The following is an 11,468-nucleotide window of genomic DNA, read 5'->3' as shown; positions in this document are numbered from 1 at the left end:
GACGAAAACTCTAATTCGAAAAGATACATGCACCCCAGTGTTCATAGCAGCCCTTTTTACAATAGCCAAGACATGGAAACACACCAAGTGCCCATCAACAGATGATTAGTTTAAGAAGAAGTGGTATATACATATCGTGGAATATTACTCAGCTACAAAAGTATGAAATATTGTCACTTGCAGCAGCATAGAAGGACCTAGAGAATATCATACTAAGTGAAGTAAGTAAGACAGAAAAAGACAAATAGATCACTTACATGTGTAATCTAAAAAACAATACAGGTGAATCTATATACAAAACAGAAACAGACTCACAGACATAGAAAACAAACTTGTGGTTAGCTAAGGGGAAAGGGAGCAGGGGAAGGATAAATTAGAGGTATGGTATTAACAGATACACACTACTGTACAGAAAACAGATAAGCAACAAGGATTTGCACAGAAAAACAAAACAAACAAAAAAACCCCCTAGGTTTTGCTATATAGCACAGAGAACTGTATTCAATATCTTGAAATAACCTATTATGAAAAATAATCTGAAAACATGTATATAACAATCACTATTCTGTACACCTGCGACTAACACAATATTGCAAATCAACTATACTTCCATTAAAAAAAAAATTCGTCTTCTTGAAAGGATCAGGAGCTGGGGGTGGTGATGAAGGGGGTTCATCAAGCAATTCTATTGAAAATTCTATTTTATTTCAAGTCAACCGGCACACTCATTTAGATACTCACAATCTGGACCACTCTTCTCAGGAAAAGATGCCCAGATCCAGCTCTTCTTCCATGGTCAGTAAGTTGTTGCTATACTTAATCTTGGAAAAGCAAGGGACATTGACAATGACAATTACATAAAGGCAAGGATAGAGCCACCTTTGTTCTCACTGCCACGATCTCTCTTAGGCCTCTCTCCACTCCTGAGAAATAACAATCACGAATCCAGTGTATATTCATAAAGTTTGTAGACAAAGGCTACGAAATCGAAAGTAGTATGTCATGTGGTTTAAACAACATACCCCCACCATCACCTTTTAAAAAAGTCAATATTCCAGTTAGAAGATCTAAAGACTCTCTTATCTATAGTTCTTAGTCAGTTCAACAAAGTCCACTAGATCTGTGTAATTTATTTTATTTTATTCGTTCTGCTGCTGATGGACAATAGGGTCATTTGCAAGTCTTTGTTATTTCAAACAATGCTTTACAGAACAGCTTTGTATATAGGATTACTGGGTTGTATTTATGTTCACTTTTAACTTTTTAGGAAAAGCCAGCTTGCCCTCCAATTTCCACCTCTATTGGCAGTGTGGGAGAGTTCTGGTTTCTCCCTATCTTGACCCACTTTTTTATATTGTCAGACCTAATCGAAATGGGCAGAGAATAGCTTCTCAGATTGCTAGTGATCCTGCACATCTTCTTGTATTTATTGGCCATTTGGATTTCCTCTTTTCTGAATTACCTATTCTAAAGCTCTGCCTACTTTTTTTGGTTTGACTATTTTTTGTTGTTGTTATGTGGAAGTTATGTGATATTCAGGATACTAATTCATTGTCTATTTCATGTATGATGACAAACTTCTCCTAGACTGTAATTTCTTTTAATTTTTTAAGTCATTGTATGAGTCAGGGTTCTTCAGAGTAATAGAACCGGTAGGACATATGTTTATAGCTCTTAGTAGACGAACTCATTCATTTGGTTATGGAGGCTGAGGAATCCCACGATCTGTCAGGTGGGCCGTCTGCAAGATGGAGAACGGGGAATATGGTTGAGTCTGGGTTCGAAAGCCTGGGAACCAGGAGTGCCCATGTCAGATGTCCCAAAGCAAGGGAAGACGGATGCGTCTGCTCAAGCAGAGAGAGTAAATTCACCCTTACTCTGCTCTTTTGTTGAATCTGGGCTCTCAGTGGTTTGGGTGATCCCACCTGCAGTGGTGAAGGCGCTCTTTACTCAGTCTACTGATGCAAGTGCTAATCTCTTCCCGGAAGAGCCATGCAGAACACACAGAAGTGATGCTTTACCAGCTATCTGGGCATCTCTTAGCCCAGTCTACATGTGAAATTAACCATCACAGTCATTAGTTTGGAATCATTTAAATATATCAGACGTTCCCATCATGGTGCTTTTGGTTCTTTAAGCCATTGTTCCACCCTGAGTTCATAAAGACCTTCTTCAATATTTTCTCTTAAAATTCTGTGTTTTATCCATCTGTAATGCACCTCAAATTTATTTATGTAAGTGGTATGAGGTCAAGCTCCAATCCCACCCCCCCCCCAAAATAGTGCCAATGCCACTACCACATATTGAATAGCCCATCCTTCCCCATTGGTTTGCTACGCTACCTCCATCATAGGCAGACTCCCACATATCCATGTGTCTGTGTCTGGCCTCTCTATTCTGTATGCAGATACATTTGTCCATTGCAGCTCAAATACCACAGTTCGGTAGAGGAGAAGTCACCCCTCTTTGTTCTTCTTTTAAGGAATCATCTTGGAGATTCTTGTTTGAATACTTCCCTACTTACTAGATCTGTCACCTTGAGCAAGTTTCTTAATATCTCCTTGATGCGGTTTCCTCATATGAGAAATAGGGTTCATAGGATTTCCCTTATAGGGTCATTATGAAGATAAGGCGTAAATAAATTATTCTATGCAGAGTGCATTGAACAGTGTCTGGCATTAGATAGTCACCATATATTAGCTATTTTTAATAATATTTGTTCTGTTAGAGGTACAGAGAAACTTCTGTGGATCAAGAACAATGAAAAAGAGAGTGAAAAGACAAATCAAAGAGTGAGAACAGATATCGCGTTACTCATACCCAGTAAAGAAGTAATAAGCAGAACATATAACTACTACCAAGACAGACAACCCAGCAGAAAAATGGACACAATACTTGATGAGGCACTTCCTGAAGGGGCACCTCCAATCAGACAATAATCATCAGAAAATTGGTTCACTCCTATTAGGAACCAAGTAAATGCAAATCATTATGAGGTACCCCTGTTCCCTCACCTGATCGGCTAAAACTATAAAGGCAGAAAATCACCAAAGGTTTGCAAAAGTGAAGGGCGATGAGCACCCTTGCATGCAGCTAGTGCGTAAACTGGTAAAATGTGTTGAAAACATTTGGCAAGTTGCAGTTTACATATTCTATGGCCAGTATACACGTCAGAGAAGTTTCAGAGCAACGCTGTTTGTAAGAGGCCAAAAGTGGAAACAACCCAAAGCCCCATCTACAGTAGAAAGTTTATATGGTTGAATACTTTACAACCCTGAAACAGAAAAGTCCAGCTGCATGTAACGGCGTAAATGATGAAAAAATACACCAAAAATACACTAAAGTACATAAATACAGTTGTGTTTCTTCAAGGTTATATAAAGTTTTCAAAAATGGACAGAGTTTTAATTTTAGAATGTTTACCAAAATTACTACGTGAATACTTAGGATAAGGTCAGTGTAGGAGGCAGAAGGGGCTGTAATCTGGGAAAAAGAGCACAAGTCAGGCAGCCAGGTGCCTGGCAATGTTGCATTTCTTGACCTGGGTAGTGGCTCCACTTCTTTTCACTCTATAGTTATTTGTTGAACTGTACATATATGCTTTACAGATTTCTGTGAACACTTTATATTTCATAATTTAAAATATTTTTAAAAGTGCTCTAAAAAATTGTCACACACTGGTTCATAGAATCATTTGGTTTATAGTGTGTTGTATTGTAGACTGTTTCCAAAACTCAGATGATGTTTCTAATCTTTTTCATTCTAATATTGTTTATTGATGCCCCCTCCTGTTTATTTATTATTTACCATATTATATTTAGTAATACCTAATTTTTGGACAGTTTTAGACTTACAAAACATTGAGCACGTGGATCAGGGAGTATTGACCCGACCCCACTCACATGTCCCCCTATTAGTAACATCTTAATTCCCATGGTATATTGATTACAATTAGTGAACCAATGTCAATATGTTATTGTCTACTAAAGCCTATCATTGGTTCAGATTTCCTTACCTTTTACCCAACGTCCTTTTTCTGTTCCAAGATCTCATCTAAAATGTCAAATTACATTTAGTTTTCATGTCTCCTTAGGTTTCTCTTGGCTGTAACAGATTCTCAGACTTTCCTCGTTTTTGACCAAAAGTTTGTATAGAAACCTGACAGTTTGGGGGGATACTGGTCAGGTATATTGTAGGATGTCCCTCTATTGGAATTTGATGCTTTTCTTATGATTATCTTGGGTTTCTGTATTTTTTTGGAGGAAGATTACGGAGGGAATTTTATCACATTTTAATCACATCATATCAAGGACATATACTATCAAAGTAATTTATGACTTTCTTTTTTTTGGCCTCATCTCGCAGTTTGTGGGATCTTAGTTCCCTGGCCAGGGATCGAACCCGGGCCCTAGGCAGTGAAAGCACAGAGTCCTGACCCCTGGACTGCTGGGGAATTCCTAGTTTATGACTCTTGATGTTGACCTGGTTAAAATGGTGTTTGGCAGGGTCCTCCTCTATAAAATCACTGCCCCTCCCCGACTCCCATCCCCACTTGCCACTCTGCACCTGCTTCTCACGCTAAGGGAGCACTCCCTTCCTTTAGCAGGGAGGACTAGATAATTTATTAACCAGTTCTTTCTTTCTTTTATTTTTTACATAATAGACTTCTAGTTTATTAATCATTTATATTTTTGTATATGGTTGTTTCCCTTTTGTTTTTTGAATTGTTCTATCATTTTTATCTTTTTTTTTCTTTCAAATAATTCTGAGGTATTTTGGTTTAGTTCTTACTAACTATTTGCGTACAACAAAAAATCAATAGATTTTTAGCTCTTATATGGATATTGTTGTATATGTTATGTGGATATTCATTTTTAAATAAATATGGTTGTGTTCAGTTTCTTGATTATTGACTTTCAATTTTATTTCATGATTGAAATAAAAGATTGATCAAGATGGTACTCAATATGTTGATTCTATGGAATCTTTATTGAGATTTATTATGTGGTCTTACAGTGGTAAATTTTTGTAAATGTTTTATATGTGTTGAAAAACATTTTGCTATGTGGTTGCTGCAGGTAATATAATCAAAGTTGTTAAATTTATTGTTTAAACTTTTATAGCATTAAATTTTCTTCTGTTCTCATCTATCAGTTTCTGAGACAACGGTGTTTGAAAAAAAAAAATCTCCCACCATGGTTGCAAATATGTCAGTTTTACCTTATAATTCTCAGTCTTTGTGTTCTGTGTCTCAGCGCTGTGTGTTTAGGTGCGTAAAGTGCATCACTGTAATCTTTCCCGTGAGTTTTTCTTTTTGATAACTATAAGCTGTCCTTCTTTTACCTTATAAATACATTCGATATTAATTGCTGCTAGACCAGGTTTCTTTTGTTTAATATTTGCTTGGTTTGACTTTCCCACTCCTTTATTTTCAACCGTTTAGCTCGCTGTAAGATTGGTTTAAAAAATCAAAAGGGCGCAGACAAAGTGGGCTGACCAAGCAGAGCAATTACCGATGATTGGTGCCAATCAAATTATACCTTTGCCCAGGTAGAAAGCCAGAGCCATCAGGACATGGGTCTGCATTTGGAGGTCAGCTGCCCAGAGAACACTGTCTCTCTCTCTGGGTCCTTGAATATCTCCAACTGGAATCAGGATTTTGTTGGTAGAAGGTAGGTCACTTTATTTCTGTTATTTGTGCTTATGAGCAAAAGAGTTATTTTCCTACCAGAAGTTTTAAAAAATGACACTATTTATGCATATAGAGAGAGAGAGAGCGAGAGAGAGGGAACTATACATTGGGATATCCTTTCCTTGAGATTTTATTTTTAAACTTTTTTCCAACTTGTGAAGTTAATTTTTTTCTTAATATTTTCTTGGTAAAAATCACAAAGATTTTCAGGAAAAAGCACCTCATTGAGTGAACTACGATCTAATGGGAATGAGAGGGTTTCTAGAACTGGGTAAGGAGTGTGTCAATTGGAAGGGACTTGAAAATTATGTGGGATCAAATTAGAGATTTTGATTGGATATGAGGGTATTCGAATTGGGGTGGTACTGATCGAATTGAAATTGCTGTGGGACATATATAGTCAGACTTTGAGCACAGCCTGTTTCATTCAGAGGCTGAATCCTTCAAGGAAACCATTTTCTGGGTCCTAGTGTATCATCGTTTGGAATTAAGATTTTAGACTAGCAGAAGGCAAGCACTTTTTTGGCCTTTTTTTTTTTTTTTTTTCCTTTAAAGCAAAAAGATGAAAAGGATGACATTTTATATCAGAAAGCAACTTTTTTTCCCTGGTAAAGTTCTCCTTTATTTATGCATTTAAAGTATAAGCATTGCATGCATATCATTTTTATATTTCTTCATTGGGGCCATGTATTTCTGTTATTAAAGGAATTAAAACCTTTTTACTCTTTTTTTTTTTTTTGAAGATATATTCTCTTTATTATAGTTACTCATCACTATCATATGTGCCTTCTGGGTCACTTTGGTAGTTCATGTTACATTTTTCCACATGTAAATTATTTTTTATCATTTTACATGATGGAGAAGATAATACACAGATGTGAATCCATTCAGAAAAATAATTCATAATGCACAGATTATAAGAGCAGACAGAATTGAAATTAAAATTCCTTATACAATACAGATACAGATTTCCTTTTTTTTTTTTTTTAATTGGGGTATAATTGCTTTACAATGGTGTGTTAGTTTCTGCTTTATAACAAAGTGAATCAGTTATACATATACATATGTCCCCATATCTCTTTCCTCTTGCATCTCCCTCCCTCCCACCCTCCCTATCCCACCCCTCTAGGTGGTCACAAAGCACCGAGCTGATCTCCCTGTGCTATGCAGCTGCTTCCCACTAGCTATCTATTTTACGTTTGGTAGTGTATATATGTGCATGCCACTCTCTCACTTTGTCCCAGCTTACCCTTCCCCCTCCCCATATCCTCAAGTCCATTCTCTAGTAGGTCTGCATCTTTATTCCCATCTTGCCCCTAGGTTCTTCATGACCTTTTTTTTTTTTTAGATTCCATATATATGTGTTAGCATACGGTATTTGTTTTTCTCTTTCTGACTTACTTCACTCAGTATGACAGTCTCTAGGTCCATCCACCTCAGTACAAATCACTCAGTTTCATTCCTTTTTATGGCTGAGTAATATTCCATTGTATATATGTACCACATCTCCTGTAACCATTCAACCATCGCTGGACATGTTCGTTGTTTCCATATATTATCCATTGTGAATAATACCTCAGAGAATGAGGGAGGGCAGATATCTCCTTCATATTCTGTTTTTATTTCCTTTGGATATATACCCAGAAGTGAGACTGCAGCATCATATGTTGCTTATACTTAAAAGTTTTGAGGAACTGCCATACTGTTTTCCATACTATGCACCATAGCTGCACCAGTTCACATGCCTACCAAAAGAGTGTACTTTTTGCCCTTAAATTCAAACTTTGAAATTAAGATTGCTATACAATTTTCTTTAACTTGATGTTAAATCAGTTTGTTTTGTCATCCACTTATTTTCAATATTTTGTACTTTCTGTAGGTTTGGCTTGGAAACTTCCATGGAGAGACTTTCTGCTACAGTGAGGTGAGAAGGCACCCATGCACTCAAGCCTGGGAATCTGGCGAGGCCTCAGGCACTTATATCCCTAACAGAAGAAACTCACAGAGCTGCAGGCTGAAGCAGGACTTGGCTCAGAGAGCCCTCTCCTCTGGGAAATACTCTATTTTCTTTGGCTCCAAAATGCTGACAAGAGCGGAGTCCTTCTGGTGGATTGACAAGCCTGGAGAAGATACCACCTCGTTTGTTTAAAAGTTCAAGTCTGAGTTCCTGCCTCTCAGATATATCTAAACTTCTTTAAAAATAAAGAAAGTATAGGGAAGGTGTTACTCCCCAGCATTCTCAGGTATCCAAAGCATACCTAAGAAGCTGGGAGTCCGTTGCTTATTCTATTGCCGCCATGCAGTCTAAGCACTTTGGTAGCCAGAACCCAAGTTGGAAGATTAGGACCTTCCACCCAACCATGGAAGAATTTGAAGATTTCAACAAATATATTGTTTACCTGGAGTCACAAGGTGCACACCGAGCTGGCCTAGCCAAGGTAATTCCACCGAAAGGATGGAAAGCCAGACAGACGTACGATGATATCGATGACATCTTAATAGCCGCTCCCCTCCAGCAGGTGACCACTGGGAAGGCAGGTGTGTTTACTCAACACCACAAAAAGAAGAAAGTCATGACCATGAGCGAGTATCGCCGCTTAACAAACAGTGAAAAACACCAGACTCCATTCTACTCTGATTTTGAGGATCTGGAGCGAAAATATTGGAAAACACGCCTCTATGATTCACCAGTATATGGTGCGGACGTGAGTGGCTCCTTATTCGATCAAAACACGGAGCAGTGGAACCTTGGACACCTGGGAACCATTCAGGACCTGCTGGAGCAGGAGTGCGGAGTGGTCATCGAAGGCTTCAACACCCCCTACCTGTACTTCGGCATGTGGAAGACCGCCTTCGCCTGGCACACGGAGGACATGGACCTTTACAGCATCAACTACCTGCACTTCGGGGAGCCCAAGACGTGGTACGCGGTGCCCCCGGAGCACGGCCGGCGCCTGGAACGCCTGGCCAGGGAGCTGTTCCCGGGCAGCGCGCGGGGCTGTGAGGCCTTCCTGCGGCACAAGGTGGCTCTCATCTCGCCCACGGTCCTCAAGGACAACGGCATCCCCTTCGATCGGGTCACTCAGGAGGCTGGAGAGTTCATCGTGACCTTTCCCTACGGCTACCACTCTGGCTTCAACCACGGCTTCAACTGCGTGGAAGCCATCAGTTTCGCCCCTCCCCCCCCGCGCTGGATCGATTACGGCAAAGTGGTCTGGGAATAGGGCTCTGCATGACCTTTGGAAAAATCTGGGTCAGAATAAGGGAGATTTCAGGTGAGCACCCTTAGGAGATTAAAAATCGGTGGCTGGGTGGGGGCTCTAAAGGGGACCTATAATTACCAGCTGGGAAGGGAGTTGGGGTTTAGAATAGTAGCTTTAAGACCAGAGACTTGTAAGGTACTGAAACTTTGTGTGTGTGTGTGCGTGTGTGTGTGTGTGTGTGTGTGTGTGTGTGTGTGTTGCCTTCTGTTTTCCTGAAGCAATATGGAATGAAGACTTTGTTTTCTTGGAGCAGCAAGGAAGTAGGGAGGTGGGGAGACTTTATCTTCCTTTCCAGCCAGGCTTGGACATGGAAGAATAAGATGAGTGTGGCCATGAAGAGGTGAGGAAGATGGGCCGTGTCTCTGGGATGCACCGCAGAGAAGAAAGGAGACTTGGGGAGGTCTGCATTGTCACCAGACTGTGAGGCCACCTTCCCTGGCCTCTCTCCAGAGCTGCAGAAGCTTTCCTTCCTCATCATGGCAGAGAGGGTGACTCCCAGGAGAACCTGACTCTGTCCATTATGAAATTTTGTCCTTGGTATGGGAAATTCCAGAAAGGCTATTACTCTGGATAGTAATAATGATTCTCTATTCAGTACTCCTCTATCGCCTCCCCTGCAGCCTCTTCTTTTTCTTTTAATGGTGAAGTAAATAAATGTGATGCTGTTGATGTGGTTTTGTGTTTTCCCTCCATCCACAAACTCAGTCCATCCATGGACCCACTCTGTATGCATAGGTGCAAAGTTGAATCTGCAGCGTGATGTCTTTCCTAAAGCAAACTTTTCCGCAGTCACTGCTTTGACCTTTCCAGCAGTTACTTAGAGGGGACAACTGGACTTCGAGTCAGCAGAAATGGCATTCAAACCTGCGCTTTGCTACTTTCTAGTCGTGGGACCTTCAGCAAAAAAATGATTGATTTTCTCTGAGCCAGAATTACAGTGTGAGAGTTTTGTGAAGATACTGGGGATGTAAATGTGACAGGCATGTAGGAGGTGCTCAGTTAATTTGATGTGCATTCATACACTCTGCTGTCCTCTTGGGCCCGCCCAAGGCCAAGGACATCCGCTCATATTCCTTCTCTGATGCTCAGTTCTACTGTTGTTTTCCTCACCGCCCCCCAGGCTTACACGTTACTTTTCTTTTAATTAATAGACTTTATTTTTTCAGAGTAGTTCACAACAAAATTAAGTGGAAAATACAGAGGATTCCCACATACTCCTTCCCAGGCTCCTCCACCATCATCCACAGCAGAAAGGAACATTTGTTACAATCGATGAACCTGCCCTGACACCTCATTATCACCCAGAGTCCGTAGTTTAATTTATGGTTCACTCTTGGTGTTGTACGGTCTATGGATTTGACCAATGTATACTGACATGTATCTATACTTATAATACCATACAGAATAGTTTCATTGCCTAAAAATCCTCTGTGCTCTGCCTATTCATCTCCCCCTCCCCCCTCCCCCGACAACCCCTGATCATTTTACTGCTTTCATAGTTTTGCTTTTCCAAATGACTTCGTTCACGTAATAATATGCCTTTAAGTTTCCTCCAAGTTTAGTGGTTTTATAGCTCATTTCCTTCTGTTGCTGAATAATATTCCATTGTATGGTGTACCACCCTTTATTTATCCACTCACCTGCTGAAGGACATCTTGGTTTCTTCCAAGTTTTTCTGCAATTATGAATAAAACTACTATAAACATCTGTGTGCAGGTTTTGGTGTGGATGTAAGTTTTCAGCTCATCTGAGTAAATACCAAAGAGTGCAATCGCTGGATTGTATGGTGAGACTATATTTAGTTTTGTAAGAAACTGCCAATTATTCTTACGGGTAGAAAACGTATCTTTTTGTTTTTTTTTTTTTGCTCCTGATCTACCTCATGTTTGCACAAAAGGTCACACATACCCATTTGCAAATTCCACTCCTTGGGGTATTTCTCCTTGTTACAGTGTTACAAAGGCAAGGTAAAGATTTCACAATCAGTCAAGAGCCAGAGGACCCAGCCTATTCAGACTCCTACACCAACTTGTTTAGTAGTCTTTCAACAAATCAGGTTTCCATGGCTCTCCACTTGCCAGTTTAGGCAAAATGAGCTCTTAGCCACTTTGCACCTCTGTTAGAGTTTGCACATAACAAGTTCAGATCCGGGCAAACATAATTTGTGCTAACTAAATATTACCTATTATCACTATTACTTAGGACCCAAAGTTGTAAGATGGACATTAGAACCTGTATTTAAACGTAACTTGTAGAGGTTGGAGTTCGGGTCTTGGGACTCCTCTAAGATTTATAAAAAGCATCAGTTATGGATTTGTCTGACTACCTGGCCACAATGAATTATTCATAGAGACTAACCATTACACCAATTCAGTTTCCATGTGAGTAAGGATTCCTTTCCAGATATTTAGAAATAACTTCACCATGATATTTCTGTCGTTAGATGGTGACCATATATGGGTTTGTTTTTTTTGTTTTGTTTTTTTGTAATAAATTTATTTATTACTTTATTT

At 39.6% G+C, this 11,468-nt stretch overlaps 1 protein-coding gene across 1 annotated transcript; it reads left to right on the top strand.

Annotated features, from left to right (window-relative positions):
- The first annotated feature begins 7,986 nt into the window (after window positions 1-7,986).
- On the top strand, window positions 7,987-8,921 carry LOC118899031 (lysine-specific demethylase 4D-like). The gene has a single exon (XM_036859954.1). The coding sequence runs from the start codon at window positions 7,990-7,992 to the stop codon at window positions 8,914-8,916; it is 927 nt and encodes a 308-aa protein (XP_036715849.1). The 5' UTR covers window positions 7,987-7,989; the 3' UTR covers window positions 8,917-8,921.
- Window positions 8,922-11,468: the final 2,547 nt, after the last annotated feature.

The sequence above is a fragment of the Balaenoptera musculus genome, chromosome 8, assembly GCF_009873245.2.
Source record: "Balaenoptera musculus isolate JJ_BM4_2016_0621 chromosome 8, mBalMus1.pri.v3, whole genome shotgun sequence".
NCBI lineage: Eukaryota > Metazoa > Chordata > Mammalia > Artiodactyla > Balaenopteridae > Balaenoptera > Balaenoptera musculus.
Note: the sequence above shows the minus strand (reverse complement) of the source record. Positions and strands in the feature narration are given on the sequence as shown.